The sequence below is a fragment of the Amia ocellicauda genome, chromosome 17, assembly GCF_036373705.1.
Source record: "Amia ocellicauda isolate fAmiCal2 chromosome 17, fAmiCal2.hap1, whole genome shotgun sequence".
Taxonomy (NCBI): Eukaryota; Metazoa; Chordata; class Actinopteri; order Amiiformes; family Amiidae; genus Amia; species Amia ocellicauda.
Genome location: NC_089866.1, coordinates 20,973,962 through 20,990,681, shown reverse-complemented (window position 1 = coordinate 20,990,681; position 16,720 = coordinate 20,973,962). Strand labels below are relative to the sequence as shown.

Here is a 16,720-nt window from a genome sequence, read left to right as displayed (position 1 = left end):
AGCTGTAGTACTCATGACTCGGACCGACTGACATAATTAGCAATTTTTCAAAACAGTGCTGTATGTTTAGCAGTAGCAGAAGATTGTCTGCGTCAGGTGTGTCTCCGACTCCGGTCCTGAAGGGCCTCAGTGACTTCTGGTTTTTGCTCCAGCAGGAGCTCTCAATTACTCCCGATTTCATGATTTTCTCAGGCTTATTTAAGATTTCCACATTTTGTGTTTACATCTGATAACTTGTGTTGTTGCTTACTCAAGATAATGTCAACAAAACTGTTCTGAAGACTGGAGAAAAGTGTTAAATGCATCCAGATAACCATTTAATTTGAGCAATTAAGCAGCTGAGAGCTGGGTTGGACCAAAAATGTACAGAAGACAGTGGTCCTCCAGCAGAAGTCTTGACATCCCTGCTTCTTCGCTGATGACAAATGATAGAAGGTGATAAACATGAAAAACATGCTTGAATCTATAGGAAGTGGAAAGTCAATAAGCTAAGTGTTTCCCTGCTATATGTATTACTTTTGAAGTTGTTTTTGTAATATAGTATTTCTGAGATTTTTCCTCCCAATTTTTTCATGTTCTTCGTTATTCTGTCCTCACTGTATAACCCAAAATTATTTCTAAGACACTACTACCCTCTACTGTCAATTGTGTTCATTACAATCACCCCCACCCTCCCTCCCCTAGAAATCTGACCAAACTGTAGCTTCTGTGGTGCATTTTTACATAAGAGTGTTAGACTGTTGAGAGAGAATTCATTTTTTCTATTTCGATTCTTCATAATTGCTTGTTGTGTGCTTTTTGAAGAAACTGTGGTTTAAAAACACTAGGATCCATTACAGAAAATGGCATATATTGATTACGTTCTTTGTAAGTTTATTTTAACATACCCACATAAAGCAAGTCATTTTTAAAATGAAGATAAAACAATACTGAAACTTTAAAAAATCCACATTTTTTTTTTTGCTAATGTTCAAATACCTGAGAAGAAAAGAAAAATAATGTATAGAAATAAACTTGAAAGAATCGGCTTAACAATTGATTTGTTACTTTTGAATAAACGTTTTGGATTTTACATTCCACTGAATGTAACTCTTTTCGCAACTGTCCATCCCTTTATGTTGTCTGTGGAGCACGGTGCTGTAATATAAAGTACATTTTTGAAATGTGTGTAATCTCCGCATAGTGCCACTAGATGGCGCATTGATGACACTTTTGAAATGCGTATCTCGGTTTCTACAGCAACATTGCTGCACCTGAGGTTAGCGCCTGCGCAGTGAGAGCTGCGCCGACCTCTGATGACAGCTCCTTTCAAGAAAAGTGCATTTAAGAGTCTCTTTTCAAGACCGCAATCTTAGAAAAGGCCATGTCGTGGAGGTTTGTTTTCGTGTGCTGACGTGGTCAGGAGTAGTATAAGTTAGGCTACATCAGGGAGACGAGGCGAATGATTGCTCGGTAGTATCCCATGATGCATCGCTGTATTTTGGCTGGTAGCTCAGGGAGATGAGATCTGGCACAGCCTCGTCCTGCTGGAGAGAGAGCAGCGCCGCCGCCACAGTGAACATGACCCAGCGGCTCTGAGGACAGACGGGACCCTCGCCATCCGACAGCTACACCTTCCTCAGCCACAGGTAATATAGCCAACATAGCCGCTGTGCTGATGGCACCTGTTATATACACGGTGCGGCTCTCATTTCTGATTGGTTTATACGACACAGGCACCTGCGTCTTGGCTCTAATAATAATAATGTGTATGATGCAAATAACCGTTATTTGGTAAATATGGGTATTGAAGTGTTTTGTGTGGGTCTAACACAGGCGAGACGACCTGCTGGGTTTCATAGCTCCTGCTAAAGTCTGCTTTCCAGGGCAGCAGCATTGCTAACATGATTGATAAACGAGTGCAAAGTGACAGCTTCAGTTGTGTTCAGTTTTTCCCGTGTATTTGTTTTACGGTGGCCTGTCGTTCGTGTAAATCGATACAGAATTGGGTGGCAAAGCCTCGTTGCGCTGCAGTGTCAGCCCGTTGAATTAAACGTGTGTATGTTGTAATATGACAGGCTGCTGCTGTGGTGCCACAGCCTCAGTGCGAGTACAGCCGGGAGCACTGAGCAACTGACACAGCAGCGCTGCTCCCACGCCGGCGCAGCGCACTAGCACGGCTGTGCATGGCTCCTGGAAATACCTCGCTCGCACTTTTACTCTTGTTTGTGCACTTTCTTGATACATCTCCATTGGTTGTAAACCTTGTATTCTGTGAGCACTACATCAGTGCTAAAGTAATCCAGCCCCACTGTGCTCACTCGCTGGCGTATGTGCTGACTGCTCTATGCTCAGTGTACAGCTCCGTCCGCAATGCAGGTGCCTCATCAGACACAGCTGTCTGTGCTGCATGGATTGTGTGGCCCACGGCGGATCAGCTGTCCTTTGTTATAGGTCGCATTGGTGACGCGCAGATGTCTGCAGTTCTGCGCGGGTCTGCGCTGCTCCACCAATGGGATCGGTGCGATTCTGCAGATCTGCGCTACAAGAACGCGACCGTACTTGCAGCCCTTGACTGTTGACATCAGTCAGCACAGCTGTTGCGTCACGCTGCCTTTGAAGTGCAGGCGTATCTGCATTGCATGAGGTTGCTTTGTGTATAAGATTTATTTACAAGAAATGCACACTGCAAAGTTTGTTTTTACGGCAGTTGTGATTCAATATTTGCTCTTTGGTCAGCTGTGTTAATAGGAGTCGTTTTTAGTTTCATGGGAAAGCTGACATGTTATGGTTTCCTTCTAGTTTTAAACATTAACAATGTTGTAATATATTGTTGACTAAAATAATACTTTCTTCATTTTAATACAATGAAACTATATTAATATTCTGCCTTTCTTAACAGCCGAAACCCCAAATACCGTACTGATCAAATAAAATAACATAACGCATAACTCGACAAATAAATAAAGGTCATAGTAGACCTCGAGTCATTATTAAAGAGGCGTTACGCTGATCTTGCGTCCATAAGCCATGTGCTTTGTATTACAATATCTATATGCTAACTTATCCGACATAGTATAAAGTCATGATGTGCAATGATTTGTTTTTGTGCATTCATGTGTATTGAATACATCAGTGTCTAATTTGGTTCAGAATGAAGATATTGAAGTATTCATTTTGCTAGATGTTACTGAACACAGCTCTCTTAGAAGGGAGGTATTTTCTGACCCTTGAATCATCTGCAGCTGCACTTCATTATTTATCCGTTTTAATTCTGGAAGTGCTGTGTCTCCGGAAAAGCAGGAGTGTGACGCTGTGCACAGTCACTGAATTCTCTTCAATATGTCCAATATTGGGTATTAAAATAATAAAAGTAAATATAACATACCTATTAGTAGTTTCAATTACAGTCATCCCATCGAAGTTTTACTGCAACAGCTCAGTGAGTCACACTATAGTAGTCATTGAGATGATCTCATAATACATGATTCTGTATTGTGTGTGATGCTTCATTACAGACATGCTGTTCTGGGAAGGGGTGCTGCATAGGAGCCTCTCACTGGGCTCTGTGTATATTGTTTGTTCATCACAGAAGCACATTCATTGAGTCTGGAGTCATGGAGTCTATTTGTATTTGAAATGTTACTAAAAATCTTAACATTCAATGTTTTAGTTTAGCAGCATTATAGGCATGGCTCCATCAGTGCTGAAGCACCATCAATTTAGTAAGGGTTTGATTAATCTATGAGTAGTTTCTTTATTTGCCTAACTTTCAGTTTTAACACTAATTAGACCTAATCAGATTTTGCATTGGCATCAAGATCTACAAAAACAAACTTTGTTTCAGTAAATAGAAACACATACCTTATTCTTTGTCAGACAGACTAAATGTGATTTAAGTTAATGCCTGGTAAACAATATTCAGAAATGGTGCCCTGCATGCACTGTGGAAATCAATACCCAATCCGGGAAGCCTTGTATTATCTCAGAGAAAATGGAGATGCCTAATGGCATACAGAATGAGTAATGGTCTGTGTCTTCACCTCTAAATGTACATGGTAAGTGCACAAAGCAAGGACACTGCAGGAAGGCGTCTCCAGCACAGTCCATTTCATTCATTAGGTGCCGTGACACGTATACAGGCCTGATTTATAGTGAAAGCTTTGTTTACTGTTTCACTTTCATGCAGAAAGGCAGTAGCCTAGTGCTCTGGTGGAGAATACATGCTGCAGTCTGCCAGGCTCAATAATCACATTAAGGCATCTGGGATGTGATGTGCTTTGTGCTCTCACAGGGCGTGCTCCTCTGAGTGTCTGCTCACCAGGCTGTGCCATCCCAGCATCCCTTCAGAGCATATGGCTGGGATTCATAGGACCTGCTGTACAATGTAGCAAGCTGGTTACCTGGTCTGGAAGTTGTATGGGTTTCATTGCACTGACGACCATGTGAAGTGGCAAAAGGAATTAGGAATCAGGAAAGTGAACGATTTCAATATCTGCAATGAATACATTTGCTTCATGTAAAGAACTGCAGGAAGTGGAAGTGTACAAAATAGCACTTCTTCAGGCCCTACTAAGTGGATACGTCTTCATTTATTTTACAATTTCAATCTTTACATATTGTTTTTCTTGGGACAAAGTTGTGTAGAAAAGAATGTAATCACCAATAACAAAAACTGATAATGGACAAATTACAGATGGTTTAGTTGTATAGAAGTACACTCTCATAGAACAATATCAGACACTGTTAAAATGTATGGGGGATAGTCCATGCCAAACCCTAAAACTAACCCTAAAGTAACTACAACACATGGGGGGGAAATGCACAACACAAAAATGTTTTATTAAAGTCCTGATATATATAAATGTGTGTGTGTGTGTGTGTGTGTGTGTATACACTCACTTAAAGGATTATTAGGAACACCTGTTCAATTTCTCATTAATGCAATTATCTAACCAACCAATCACATGGCAGTTGCTTCAATGCATTTAGGGGTGTGGTCCTGGTCAAGACAATCTCCTGAACTCCAAACTGAATGTCTGAATGGGAAAGAAAGGTGATTTAAGCAATTTTGAGCGTGGCATGGTTGTTGGTGCCAGACGGGCCGGTCTGAGTATTTCACAATCTGCTCAGTTACTGGGATTTTCACGCACAACCATTTCTAGGGTTTACAAAGAATGGTGTGAAAAGGGAAAAACATCCAGTATGCGGCAGTCCTGTGGGCGGAAATGCCTTGTTGATGCTAGAGGTCAGAGGAGAATGGGCCGACTGATTCAAGCTGATAGAAGAGCAACTTTGACTGAAATAACCACTCGTTACAACCGAGGTATGCAGCAAAGCATTTGTGAAGCCACAACACGTACAACCTTGAGGCGGATGGGCTACAACAGCAGAAGACCCCACCGGGTACCACTCATCTCCACTACAAATAGGAAAAAGAGGCTACAATTTGCACAAGCTCACCAAAATTGGACAGTTGAAGACTGGAAAAATGTTGCCTGGTCTGATGAGTCTCGATTTCTGTTGAGACATTCAGATGGTAGAGTCAGAATTTGGCGTAAACAGAATGAGAACATGGATCCATCATGCCTTGTTACCACTGTGCAGGCTGGTGGTGGTGGTGTAATGGTGTGGGGGATGTTTTCTTGGCACACTTTAGGCCCCTTAGTGCCAATTGGGCATCGTTTAAATGCCACGGCCTACCTGAGCATTGTTTCTGACCATGTCCATCCCTTTATGACCACCATGTACCCATCCTCTGATGGCTACTTCCAGCAGGATAATGCACCATGTCACAAAGGTCGAATCATTTCAAATTGGTTTCTTGAACATGACAATGAGTTCACTGTACTAAACTGGCCCCCACAGTCACCAGATCTCAACCCATCTTTGGGATGTGGTGGAACGGGAGCTTCGTGCCCTGGATGTGCATCCCACAAATCTCCATCAACTGCAAGATGCTATCCTATCAATATGGGCCAACATTTCTAAAGAATGCTTTCAGCACCTTGTTGAATCAATGCCACGTAGAATTAAGGCAGTTCTGAAGGCGAAAGGGGGTCAAACACAGTATTAGTATGGTGTTCCTAATAATCCTTTAGGTGAGTGTATATATATATATATATGAGATCTTATGGAAAAAATCAGAAGATGAGTGTCTAACTGGAATTGATTGATACTATATTATACTCCTCTGCATGTTAAAGTATCAATCTTTTGTGTCCAGTGGCACTTGTCATCTTAAATATAATCGGTTTTTCTAGTCCATCAGTGAACTTTGTCTGACCTCTAGAGCTGTTCCAGATAAGCTCCAACAAATGTTGATATCACTGAGCTGAACTAAGAACTGCTGCTTTTTTGTGCTTCATAGTAGCTAGTTTTTTTTTTTTTTACAATTCAGTACATTCATCCAGTGATCCAGTTCTCTATTCATATTTTAAAATCTAAAAGTCCAAAAAGTTCCATCATAGTCCATCAAGGATCAGTGCTTTCAGACCAGACCAGAACAACTGTAAAAATAAACTTCCCATCAAGTCTGTGCAGCCTTACAGTGTTACAGTAACGATGAAAAAAAAAAAAAAACATCAATCAATTTCAGGCACTGTCCGAGCAGATTGGTAATTCAGATTTTTTAACAAGGCAGTGTGACTTTGACGGCACTCTCAAAAATAATTCAATAAATTAAAACACTGCATTGTGTAGGTTGGCTTCCTTTTCTAGATTTGGATGTTGCTAGAAAGTTTAAATAATTTGGAATGAATTGTGATATTGTCTGATTGAAAGGGGAAAGTGCACTGATCTCCATCAAGGCTAAATGTTGTGTAACACACTAGTTAACCTAGCCAATTCTGTCTTGCTTGTTTTCTTTATTAGTTTGTGAACAGCAGATTGGTGAGACTGTATTCTCCAGCATGCTGTGTTCGAAGGGGACGTTATACATTTATAAATGCTCAGCCCCCTACAGTGGAGCTCCCCTGTGGTCCATTAGAATGGAATTTACTGAATCTCCCCTGCTGTGAACATAATGGCACACAAATAACCACTTACACACGCAGGACGCTGCTCGCTCAACTGCTGGTGTTCACAACCGATCACAATGCAGCCCGCCATTTTTTCAGGACTGGTACATTTTTCATGTTTCTATGTCTAGTTAGACTATGTTTTTGCGCCTTTTTGAGATTTCCTTTCAAAACTGACCCCTTGGATTTTTACTTATTAATTTACATATTTGGTATCTTATAATGCTAACTTACAGTGAGGTATGAGGAAGGTAATATAATACAGCCTCCTCCTACTCCCCAGGGAGAACAGCTTTACGAATGTGAAGACAGGGCAGTTGGGAATCTAGTGTTTTAATTGTAGTAACAGAGTCACCTGACCAGACAGCCAGGTGAGTCTGGCTACCATGGGAACTCGGGTAGAACCTGACTATACAGGGGTTGCTAGGGGAACACAATGGAAGTCTTAAAAATTAAACAATACAGGGGATTCACCTGAGGCTTCAGATGAGCTGAAAACACAGGAATGCAATGCAGCTGTTTTATGTGTGTAATTCACAGATGGTAATACATTTAAGTGCTCTGAAAATATTGCCGTTAATCCTCAGTTTGTCAAAGATTGTTTCAAAGTGTGCCCGGCCTTTTGTGTGTTCGAGTGACGTTCCCTGCTTTGCTTTTCAGAGCCTAAGTTTTATCAGGCGTCACCAGAGAAAGTTTGAAAAATGAGCGTGTACTTTTTGTTTTTTCCTGCTCTTGTGCAGTTAGTAACAACCTGTACTTCCTTCTCTGTGTTTGCATTTTATAATGAACCAGCTCATCTAAGGGCAGTGTTGTCTATGTAGTGGTTGTTTTGATTGACTTGCATTATGTTTATGTTCTCCTCCCCTCGCTGTTCATTAGTAAAACCTGCCTGCCTGATTTCATGCTGCCATCTGCACAGAAAAAGCCAAGTCTCTAATAATTACCAGCATTGCTTGACATGAGTGATTACTTGATAATAGCAGTGAACAAAATAGATGACTGAGTGTCTCCTAATAAGCTGAATGCTGTTTTAAATATGTGGGTCAGTACTGTTACTAATTATCCACTGAACTGGATTTAAAAATAGAATTTGTCCAAATCCACGAATGCTTTGATTTTCCCTCGCATGGGATTTCTTCAAGGATTGTAGCCTATAAAAACTGTTGAACGGCTCTCAATATCACGAGCTCAGAACCCAGCCCCCCCAAACAGCCCTGGGATGAGTACCCCTCGGTGTACTTTATTAGAGGTGCTTTCTTTCCCTGCTGTGGCATACACATGTGGCCAGTAGAAAGACCGAAAAGAAAATTGAGTGCAGCTGTCGTGTTTGTGTCCTTACAGGCTTGCAGTGCAGTGATCATGTCTTCTGTCAGTCTGGAGAACCAGCTGCAGAGCGCGCAGAAGAACCTGCTGTTCCTGCAGCAGGACCACGCCCACACGCTGAAGGGGCTCCACACCGAGATCCGCCGGCTGCAGCAGCACTGCACAGGTGAGTGAGGCGGCCCCCCCGCTCTCGGACACTGCCTGTGTGGACGTCCCAGCGCTTTTATCGCAATAACAGTATTTCACTTTCTTTGCTTATCCTGCCTTTGGAATAATTGAAACCAATAATAATCATAATCTGTATTTGGCAGGAATATCTGAATTTTTCACTTGTCACGGGCACAGAGCCAGAGTAGATGCCAGGTTTAAGACAAAACTAGGATTTCAGTTTCTATGATTTTTATTTTTCCCTTTCTGAATATGGGGGGCAGAGATTAGAACATAATAATTATAATAATGTGCTCCTACTCCTGTGCTGTGTAAAACCTTAGAAACAAATACCAAGTTTCCAAAAGAGAATCTTGTGAAGGTGGGTATCTTGTTTTGAAAGTGAAGATATACATTTAAATAATCCTAATAATTACATTAAACACTTCTAGAGATAGACAAGCCTTACACTGATATTTAGTGTCTGTTGATGTATTTTGTATAGAATTGTGAAATATGTATAAACGTGTCTTTACTTATTAATCAGTGCAGTTAAATAATTGCTTTTCTGACCTTCTGATGCAGATCTGACATACGAGCTGACGGTCAGAAGTTCAGGTTCATCCGGTAAGATTGTTTCAGGTTTTTCCTCTTTACATGATACATACATTACAGGACATGACACAATTGTACACAAAGTCGATCAGTTTATTGTGGTACTTGTCTGACACCTTTATTGAAGGAAATTCCAATTTAAAAACTGATTCATAACATTACAAGGAACTGGGAAAAGGATGGTGTGTAAATGCTACAGAGTGGCTTGAAAAAATACAATGCAACATATTGCAGTTAACACATTTAAGCACATCTAGATACAGCAACTTCTGTAGTAAAGGTGAAGAGAGAAAAATAAAATACACATGACTAACGATAGTTTTAACAAAGAGTTACACCAAACTTGTTTGTGATCCGTTTTTCCATGGGGGGTATGTGAAGTGTGCTCTGCGCTGCATCTGTGAAAGGAGCGCGTCTGAGAGAGGTGTACAGAGCGCTGCACGGCAATTAAAAATGTGCTTAGTCTGTGTCAGAGAACTTTCCCTACGCAAACAGCATCTTATAAATTAGCAGTTTCCACAGGGAGCCTGTCAGGGCTTAGTGCATGTTTGGACTTGACGTTTCAGCAGCAGCAGGTACGATTATGTATACTTAAAGACATTTTATACCGAGCATGACAAATAGTGCAAGACAAAGCACAGCCCGTTTAATTGTAAGAAACAAACAAGAGCCGGTGAAAGAGGCCGTGTTTACTCTTGTTGCAGTGGCTGCATGAGAGGAGTGTCTGCCAGGTGAGGACAATTCACCACATAGTGTGCATTAGCAAGCACATATTGTACTGTCCCCCTAAATAAGCTAATCTCAAAATACACGCAAACCCCCGGTAGCTCTCGAGTTAAAAAGGCTGGAGACCCCCGATATAAAATATATAGCCTGGCTCCAATTGTGCCTGTGAGGAAGTGGCTCTTTGCCAAGCATTTATAGTAGCTGGTCCAACAGACTGGCAATCCTTTATCCCATCAAATCACCCTGTCTTCCTACAGTGTGTAGTGAACAGAGCGGATAGAGGAAAACCCCTAATTGAATTTTCTGTGTACTGTACTGCTACAGGAAGCTCTGTACCATATTATAGTGGATGTCTGTGTACTTGAAAGTATTTAACCTGCTCCAGTAACCCCTTGCTGCCTAGGTCACTGCATCAGTCTGCTTATCAGAAAAACAACCAATTCAAGGTCACAAAAAGCATAGGAATAGACACCCTACTAGCTCATTTTAGACTAAATGCATTTGCTCCCACTGCAGATTTGAGCTGTTGATAATACAACAGGATTCGTGTTTTTCGCATGTAATGTTACTGTAGTGCTAAGCAGTAGTTACGTCAACAAGGTTTAACCCTCTAGAACTGCAGATTTAATACTTTTTATTATCAATATGTTCAGCAATGTGTTGTTTTTAGGCTCATTAATTCTTAAACTGGATTCTGTTGTAAACTATTCTTTGCTAGACAGGTTTGAAGAGTTATTTTTATTTGATGGATTAACCTAAGGAAGCATCATATCAACTCCAAGTTTCCTTGGTTACAACAAAAATAAAACATTGCCAACATTCCCCTGCATTATCCATGGAAGACCATTTGATTATTCGTCTGCCTTTCAGAGACACTTCTGAAGGATGGCATAATCAGGGCACGTCTTTGAACTTCGGTTGGCATGAAAGGTCAATTTGAACGTCAAAATGACCAAGATGTTTTCTTTGCATGTCATTCCTCCCAGATAACAGTGGTCATGTAGTCTGCCTAATTAAAGCACTTATTAATAATCACCCGATTCCTTTAATCACCTCAATTAGTCATTCTATTAAGTTGCATGTTGATAAAGCGGTATTATTTCATAGAATGTGTAAATAGTTTAAATGTTTGAGTTTACTAGTAGCAACACAATTTGTACAAATAGAGAGGAGGGGGGGAACAGCACGACCCATGAGCCCTTTCATGTTTCCAGTTAAGATATGATGGTGGTATGATTAAAACGGTCTCAGCTGTGGCTCCAGTCCAGCATGTTCCCAAACCTTTAGGTAACTTTCATTAAGAACTAGATTTCTGTTGACACTGATAGTGAGGCTCAGATCAGGCAGCCCATGGGAAGTAATCCTTGATGAGCTCATGATCCTATAAAACCATTGGCTCACATTCAGACTAAGCTTAGCATTTTTGTTTTTCCAAGACGCCCCTGGCAGTGGTACACAGGAAGCCACCCTTTCTACTTGTCTCATACATTTAAATTACACCCGCTTCTATTCATTCACTTTCTCTCACTCTCCATAACAATTCTGGGATTTATATTATAATGTAAGACAGTACTACTTACTCGTTAAGTCATTCGTTAGTAGAGCTTGCCCTTCAAAGCTCCACACAACTGGGCTGCATCAAAATGCACTTCTTGTCTGCTAGTTTTAAAATTGACAATAGATGCTATGCTTCATTTGTGTTTACAAAACTTTTGCACATTTTATAATGAAACTGAAAAATAGGTATGTGTAGTGGTACAGTATACAATTGAATGTGGCATGCTGGGTAGCCTATATGGTATGCACCATATCTGTATAATGAAGTGAACAAGTGTAATTTAGCATTTATCTACCACCTGAAGTCAGATCAACAGCAGTGCTCATGTTAAATATCCTGGGATACCAGGACCCAATGGTTTTGTATTTGGATTTAGAAGCTCCTCTTATGAATATGTTAACCTCATCTCCTTGCTGTTGAACATCTTTCAGGCACAAGTTTAAATATTTTATCAAGCCATTTTTAAGAACCAAGTGTGCAATGTGCTCTTCTGACACAAGATGAAGCTCACCAACTGTATCTGTAGGAAAGCTATTAAACAGTGAGAAAACCCAGTACCCTGGGTCCAGTGCAGCTATTCAAATATACAGTAATAAAAACAGAATAAGGAAAAGCATTCTCTTTGACCCATAGTAACATGGTAACCAGGTCACTTACCAAAGCTGCAAATAATGCTACTAATCTTGTGAGCGCCTCGTGGTCTGAAAGGGCTTCTCATAGCCACTGCTGTTGAACGGAGAGCAGGCCTTCTGAGAAACGTCCCCAAATGTTGCACTGCGTAGCCATGGATACAGGACATAAATAACGGACTGAACATCCTCAATCCAAAAGAGCTTTGTCAATGCAAGAGGGATGTGCTAGGGGAGCCTCCTTTTTTAAACATTTCATGTTTTTCACACACAGTGATTTAGTAACTTCACTGTGCTTTCCTTATGCACAGATGCTTTGTTAGGGAGCAAATGTTATTGCTATGGATTGAACCAAACTTTTTTTTTTTCTGATTATTCAATGACTTACTCAGACTTCTGTCTGAAATGTTTTCGTGGTGTGATATCCTTGGAGAAAGGAAAATGTTTCTTGCACTTAATATACCCATGTAATGCTTTCTCAAGCTTATATTGGTTAATTATCACAAAATCATTTCTCAAAAGACATGATTTGAGAATGTCATTGTTTGTGTTTCATCATGTGAACTGGGGAAAGCCACTGTAGTACGAGGATGAGCTAGTCCTCCACCATGACCTGAGCACAGCAGCAGCGCTTCTTAAGAAGCTAAAGTAATTTCTAAATATAGTGTCATTTGTGCCCACAGCAATGGGAGTAAAGGGAGGGCAGTGAAATGCAAGCTTTATAGCAGGTTTTATCAGAGAAGATAGACTGGACTCTGACAAAGCTGTGATGAAGACCAAAGAATTGGTATATATATGGTCCAACACCTTCATTGGGGGGGTTTGTCTAGTATATCTGGACTGTGAGATGAGAGTATGTATAATATATGTGCTAGATAAGACTAAACCAGATTCACAGGGAAGAATGAAAAATGCTGATATTCACTATAATGGTGTTGGATGAACATTTTTGTGCCATAAACTGCACTATATTGTATATTAAAATACAGTAATATGATGTTGTCATTTTACAGCCCTTTACAATGACATTCGCAGCAATACAAGCCGTTGTGATCAGTCTGCTACTTGAATGAAAGGTTAATTTTATACACTTTGCTTGGGTGGGTTGGAGCGGCACGTAGATGATCTAAATTGGATTATGTGGTTAGGTGAAGGCACTGTCTGCGACCTACTTAAGACTGCACTAACTTTTATTCTGAAGATAGATTTAAAACAGGAAAAGGCTCCATATGGTCACTACATAGTGCTAGTCCAGAGGCAGAGCATTGAGCAAGTATTCATTAAAGCCATTAGTTTGTGATAAGAACAGGAGAAGATTAAATTCAGTAATGTGGTTGGTGAAGTCTCTCAGATCTGCATCCTGTGTGGCTTTATTCTGGGATTTCTCCAGGGATTCACAGCAGTGCTACGTATGAGGACTGAAAGGGAAACTGCTTTACTGTAGATACCTGGACAGTAGCAGACTCCTACCATGTTGTTGTAGTTTTCAGCTGCCAGCTAATGAGACTGCCTCCCAGACTGGGGTTGTAGTATTGTACGTGTGTATTCTTAATTATAGATTGTTTGAATGTAATTTTATTTTAAGCAACTCCTGTAGACATAGTGAACCAGTTCCTAAGAGCTTTTGGGCAGTCTGCAGTTTTTTTATTTTACAAGAGGTGATCTCTGTACTCCTCATAAGTGCTGAATAAGAATAAAAAATACCCTGAAAAATGTTAACACACCTTAACATTCAAAACAACATGTATTAAAATAAGGACTATATATAGGAAGAGACACTGTCTGGCAAGAGCACTGCACAGCAGCAGTGCGTTAATCGCAACATAAATCAATTAGAGAGAGGAAGAAATGAGCTGCCAATAGCAAAGCTGCAGCCGCGGTGACACTGCGCTGATGAATAAATGATGACTTCATGGTTGCATCTTTGGTTCTTGTGAGTTCACACAGCCCAGGAGCCTCCCTCCATTAGTCTGCAGCTTCCAAATGAAAGTGCAGTGGCTTGACAAAGGATGATGCTGAGATTATACAATAAAAGCCAACTAGAATTAAGTGTGTGTGTGTGTGTGCGCGCGCGTGCATCCATATAGTTTTAAATAGATCACATAGAAAGATGCATTATGTAGCCGTCCACATTGTTATAGATGTTCCATATAACAGGAAAGACGTTTGTGTCTTGTAAAATAGTATTACACTTTACAAATAAGCATCCTGCTGTAATGATTGGTTTTGGCTGATATGTTGTCATGGGGGCTTTTTCAGACAGCAGTGAACTGAGGTGCAGTGAGCTGAGGACCAAATGTGAGGAACTGGAAGCCCAGCTGAAAGCCAAAGAGGAGGAGAACACGGAGCTCCTGAAGGACCTGGAGCAGAAGAACGCCATGATCTCTGTGCTGGAGAACACCATCAAGGAGAGGGAGAAGAAATACCTGGAGGAGCTGAAAACGAAAAGCCATAAGCTGAGCATGCTGTCGAGCGAGCTGGAGCAGCGCGCCAGCACCATCGCCTACCTGACCTCCCAGCTGCACGCCACCAAGAAGAAGCTCATCGCCACCTCCAGCGGCACCTCGGACACCAGCCCCAATGACAGTCCGGTCCGCTCCTACAAGCCGGCACCACCCAAGGACAAGATGCCCGACACGCCGCGGCGCAGGATGAAGAAGAGCCTGTCCCAGCCCCTGAACTCAGAGTTTTCCGAGATGTACCGGCTGGGCTCGGACGGGCGCAGGCTGGTGCTGCGCGACACCATGGACGCCATGCCGGACCCCACGCCCTTCCTGCTGGCCCGGGAGTCCATGGAGGCGCAGGTCCTGAAGGAGAGGCCTGCAGTGATTCCGCCCATCGCCTCGGAGCGCACCTCCGCCAGCCCCCACCACAGCCCGGCGCGGGACAGGCAGCACAAAACACACATCGGCGTGGCCCACCGCATCCACCACGCCACCCCACCGCCCACCCAGCGCGAGGTGGAGACGCTGGCAGTGGACCAGGTGAACGGCGGGAAAGTGGTGAGGAAGCGGTCGGGGGCGGACAGGACAGTGTAGAGAGCAGAAGACACCGTAACGAAGACAAAGCAATCATCTCAAATCAGCTGCTTTTTATGCAAAACCCTGTGATGAAAATAACTTTGTTCACATTCCTCCTTAAAGACTCTTTTATTCTGTTCCTTTGTAGAAACACCAACAAAGCATGCCAAATTTTTTGTTTGAAAGCCTTTGTGACTTAAACATCCTGCCTCTCCAACTACAGCTTCAGAAGTTGCTGTCCAGCTCCTTCCTTTTCTACATTGTGCTAAAAACACAGCCAAATAACCCTGCGTCTATGTTGTTGCTTGCTTCAGTTATGCATTCTGTATCCATACATACTCAAATATAAAACGGTTAATGAAACCAGATGGCACCATTTTCATTTCATTAAAAATGTATTATCAGTAAATAAAGTCAAACAGGTACAAACCACAAGCTTTACGTAGAACTTGCAGCAACATGTAAAAAAGTGTTTACTTATTAAACAACTGCTTCCGGTGGTTTCCTTCTGCCTGTAATTAAACTGTATATTGAGTACAGAAGGAGTCCAGTGAGTGGCCTGCTGTTAATGGTGGACGACAATGCCTTTCCCTGGGCAGCAGTGTATTTAATGTGAGTGTGTGAAAGCAGCAGGAAGGGACTTGTATATTTTGAGACAGTCTGACTTGTAACATTATTAGGCAGTTTGTAATTTTCTTTTTTTATTTTGTAATCTATTTACAGACTTTCTGTTAACAAATACACAACTGTAACTTGCATTTCTGGCGTGATTTCTTTTTTCTCCAACACACACACACGTTCAGAACACTGGAGGAACATCATGCACTCTGGAATAACATTCCTTATAACCGAATGGTTAAAGTGCATCTGGGCATAAAAACACAGCAACATATCAAAATGATTCCCACCTACTACGGAGTTAAACCACTAAGCAATGGCAAAACATTATCAAAGGCATCGTCTCTTATTATAATAATGTTTCTTAGCAGGGCGACTCACAATAGATCACATTATTTACAATTATCCATTGATACAGCTGGGTTTTTACTAGAGCATTCTGGGTACAGTGCCTTGCTCAAGAGTACAACAGCAGTGTCCCCCACCTGGGATTGAACCCACTACCCAGAGCCCCGACCGATATTCAAATAACCAAACCCTTGTCACGATCACGAAAAGAAAACAAACCATTTGGACGACTCTATAACAGAGATCCGCAGCGCTGCATCTTGTGAGAATGTGATTTAAAAACCAAAACATATGACCAGTGTGTACTGTATTACCAGCTGTAGTTTGCAAATCCATTTCACAGTGCTGGTGATTGTAAGAATATATTAAAAAAGTGAATAATTCCATAAAAGTGCCCTAGGGGGAGTGGGCGGATGATTGTCCTATTGTCTGAGGTTGGCGCTGTGCCATCTTTACGTCTGTGAGCTTCTAATCAGTTTGTGCCTGATGGGCAGCTGCACTCGTGCCTGTACACCCATGCAGTGTACCATGGGAAGATATGTTCATGTTAATTGTAGACTGCATGTTGCCCTCACGGACTGAAGTCTCACACCTGAACAAAAACAAATGTATTCTATGACACATCAATTTCATCTTTCCTGCATTACAAATGTCTCTCTGGTTTTCAGGAGAGGCCAATCCAGTCCTCAACAGCCACAGACTGCTCTTCTATTTGCCCTCTCACTAATTGGCTCATTT

At 41.6% G+C, this 16,720-nt stretch overlaps 1 protein-coding gene across 1 annotated transcript; it reads left to right on the top strand.

The window, feature by feature from the left end:
* The first annotated feature begins 1,273 nt into the window (after window positions 1-1,273).
* On the top strand, window positions 1,274-15,774 carry ccdc92 (coiled-coil domain containing 92). Its single transcript, XM_066689571.1, has 4 exons — window positions 1,274-1,628; window positions 8,340-8,487; window positions 9,054-9,095; window positions 14,256-15,774. Exons 2-4 carry the CDS (start codon window positions 8,358-8,360, stop codon window positions 15,032-15,034), a joined length of 951 nt encoding a protein of 316 aa, XP_066545668.1. The 5' UTR covers window positions 1,274-1,628; window positions 8,340-8,357; the 3' UTR covers window positions 15,035-15,774.
* Window positions 15,775-16,720: the final 946 nt, after the last annotated feature.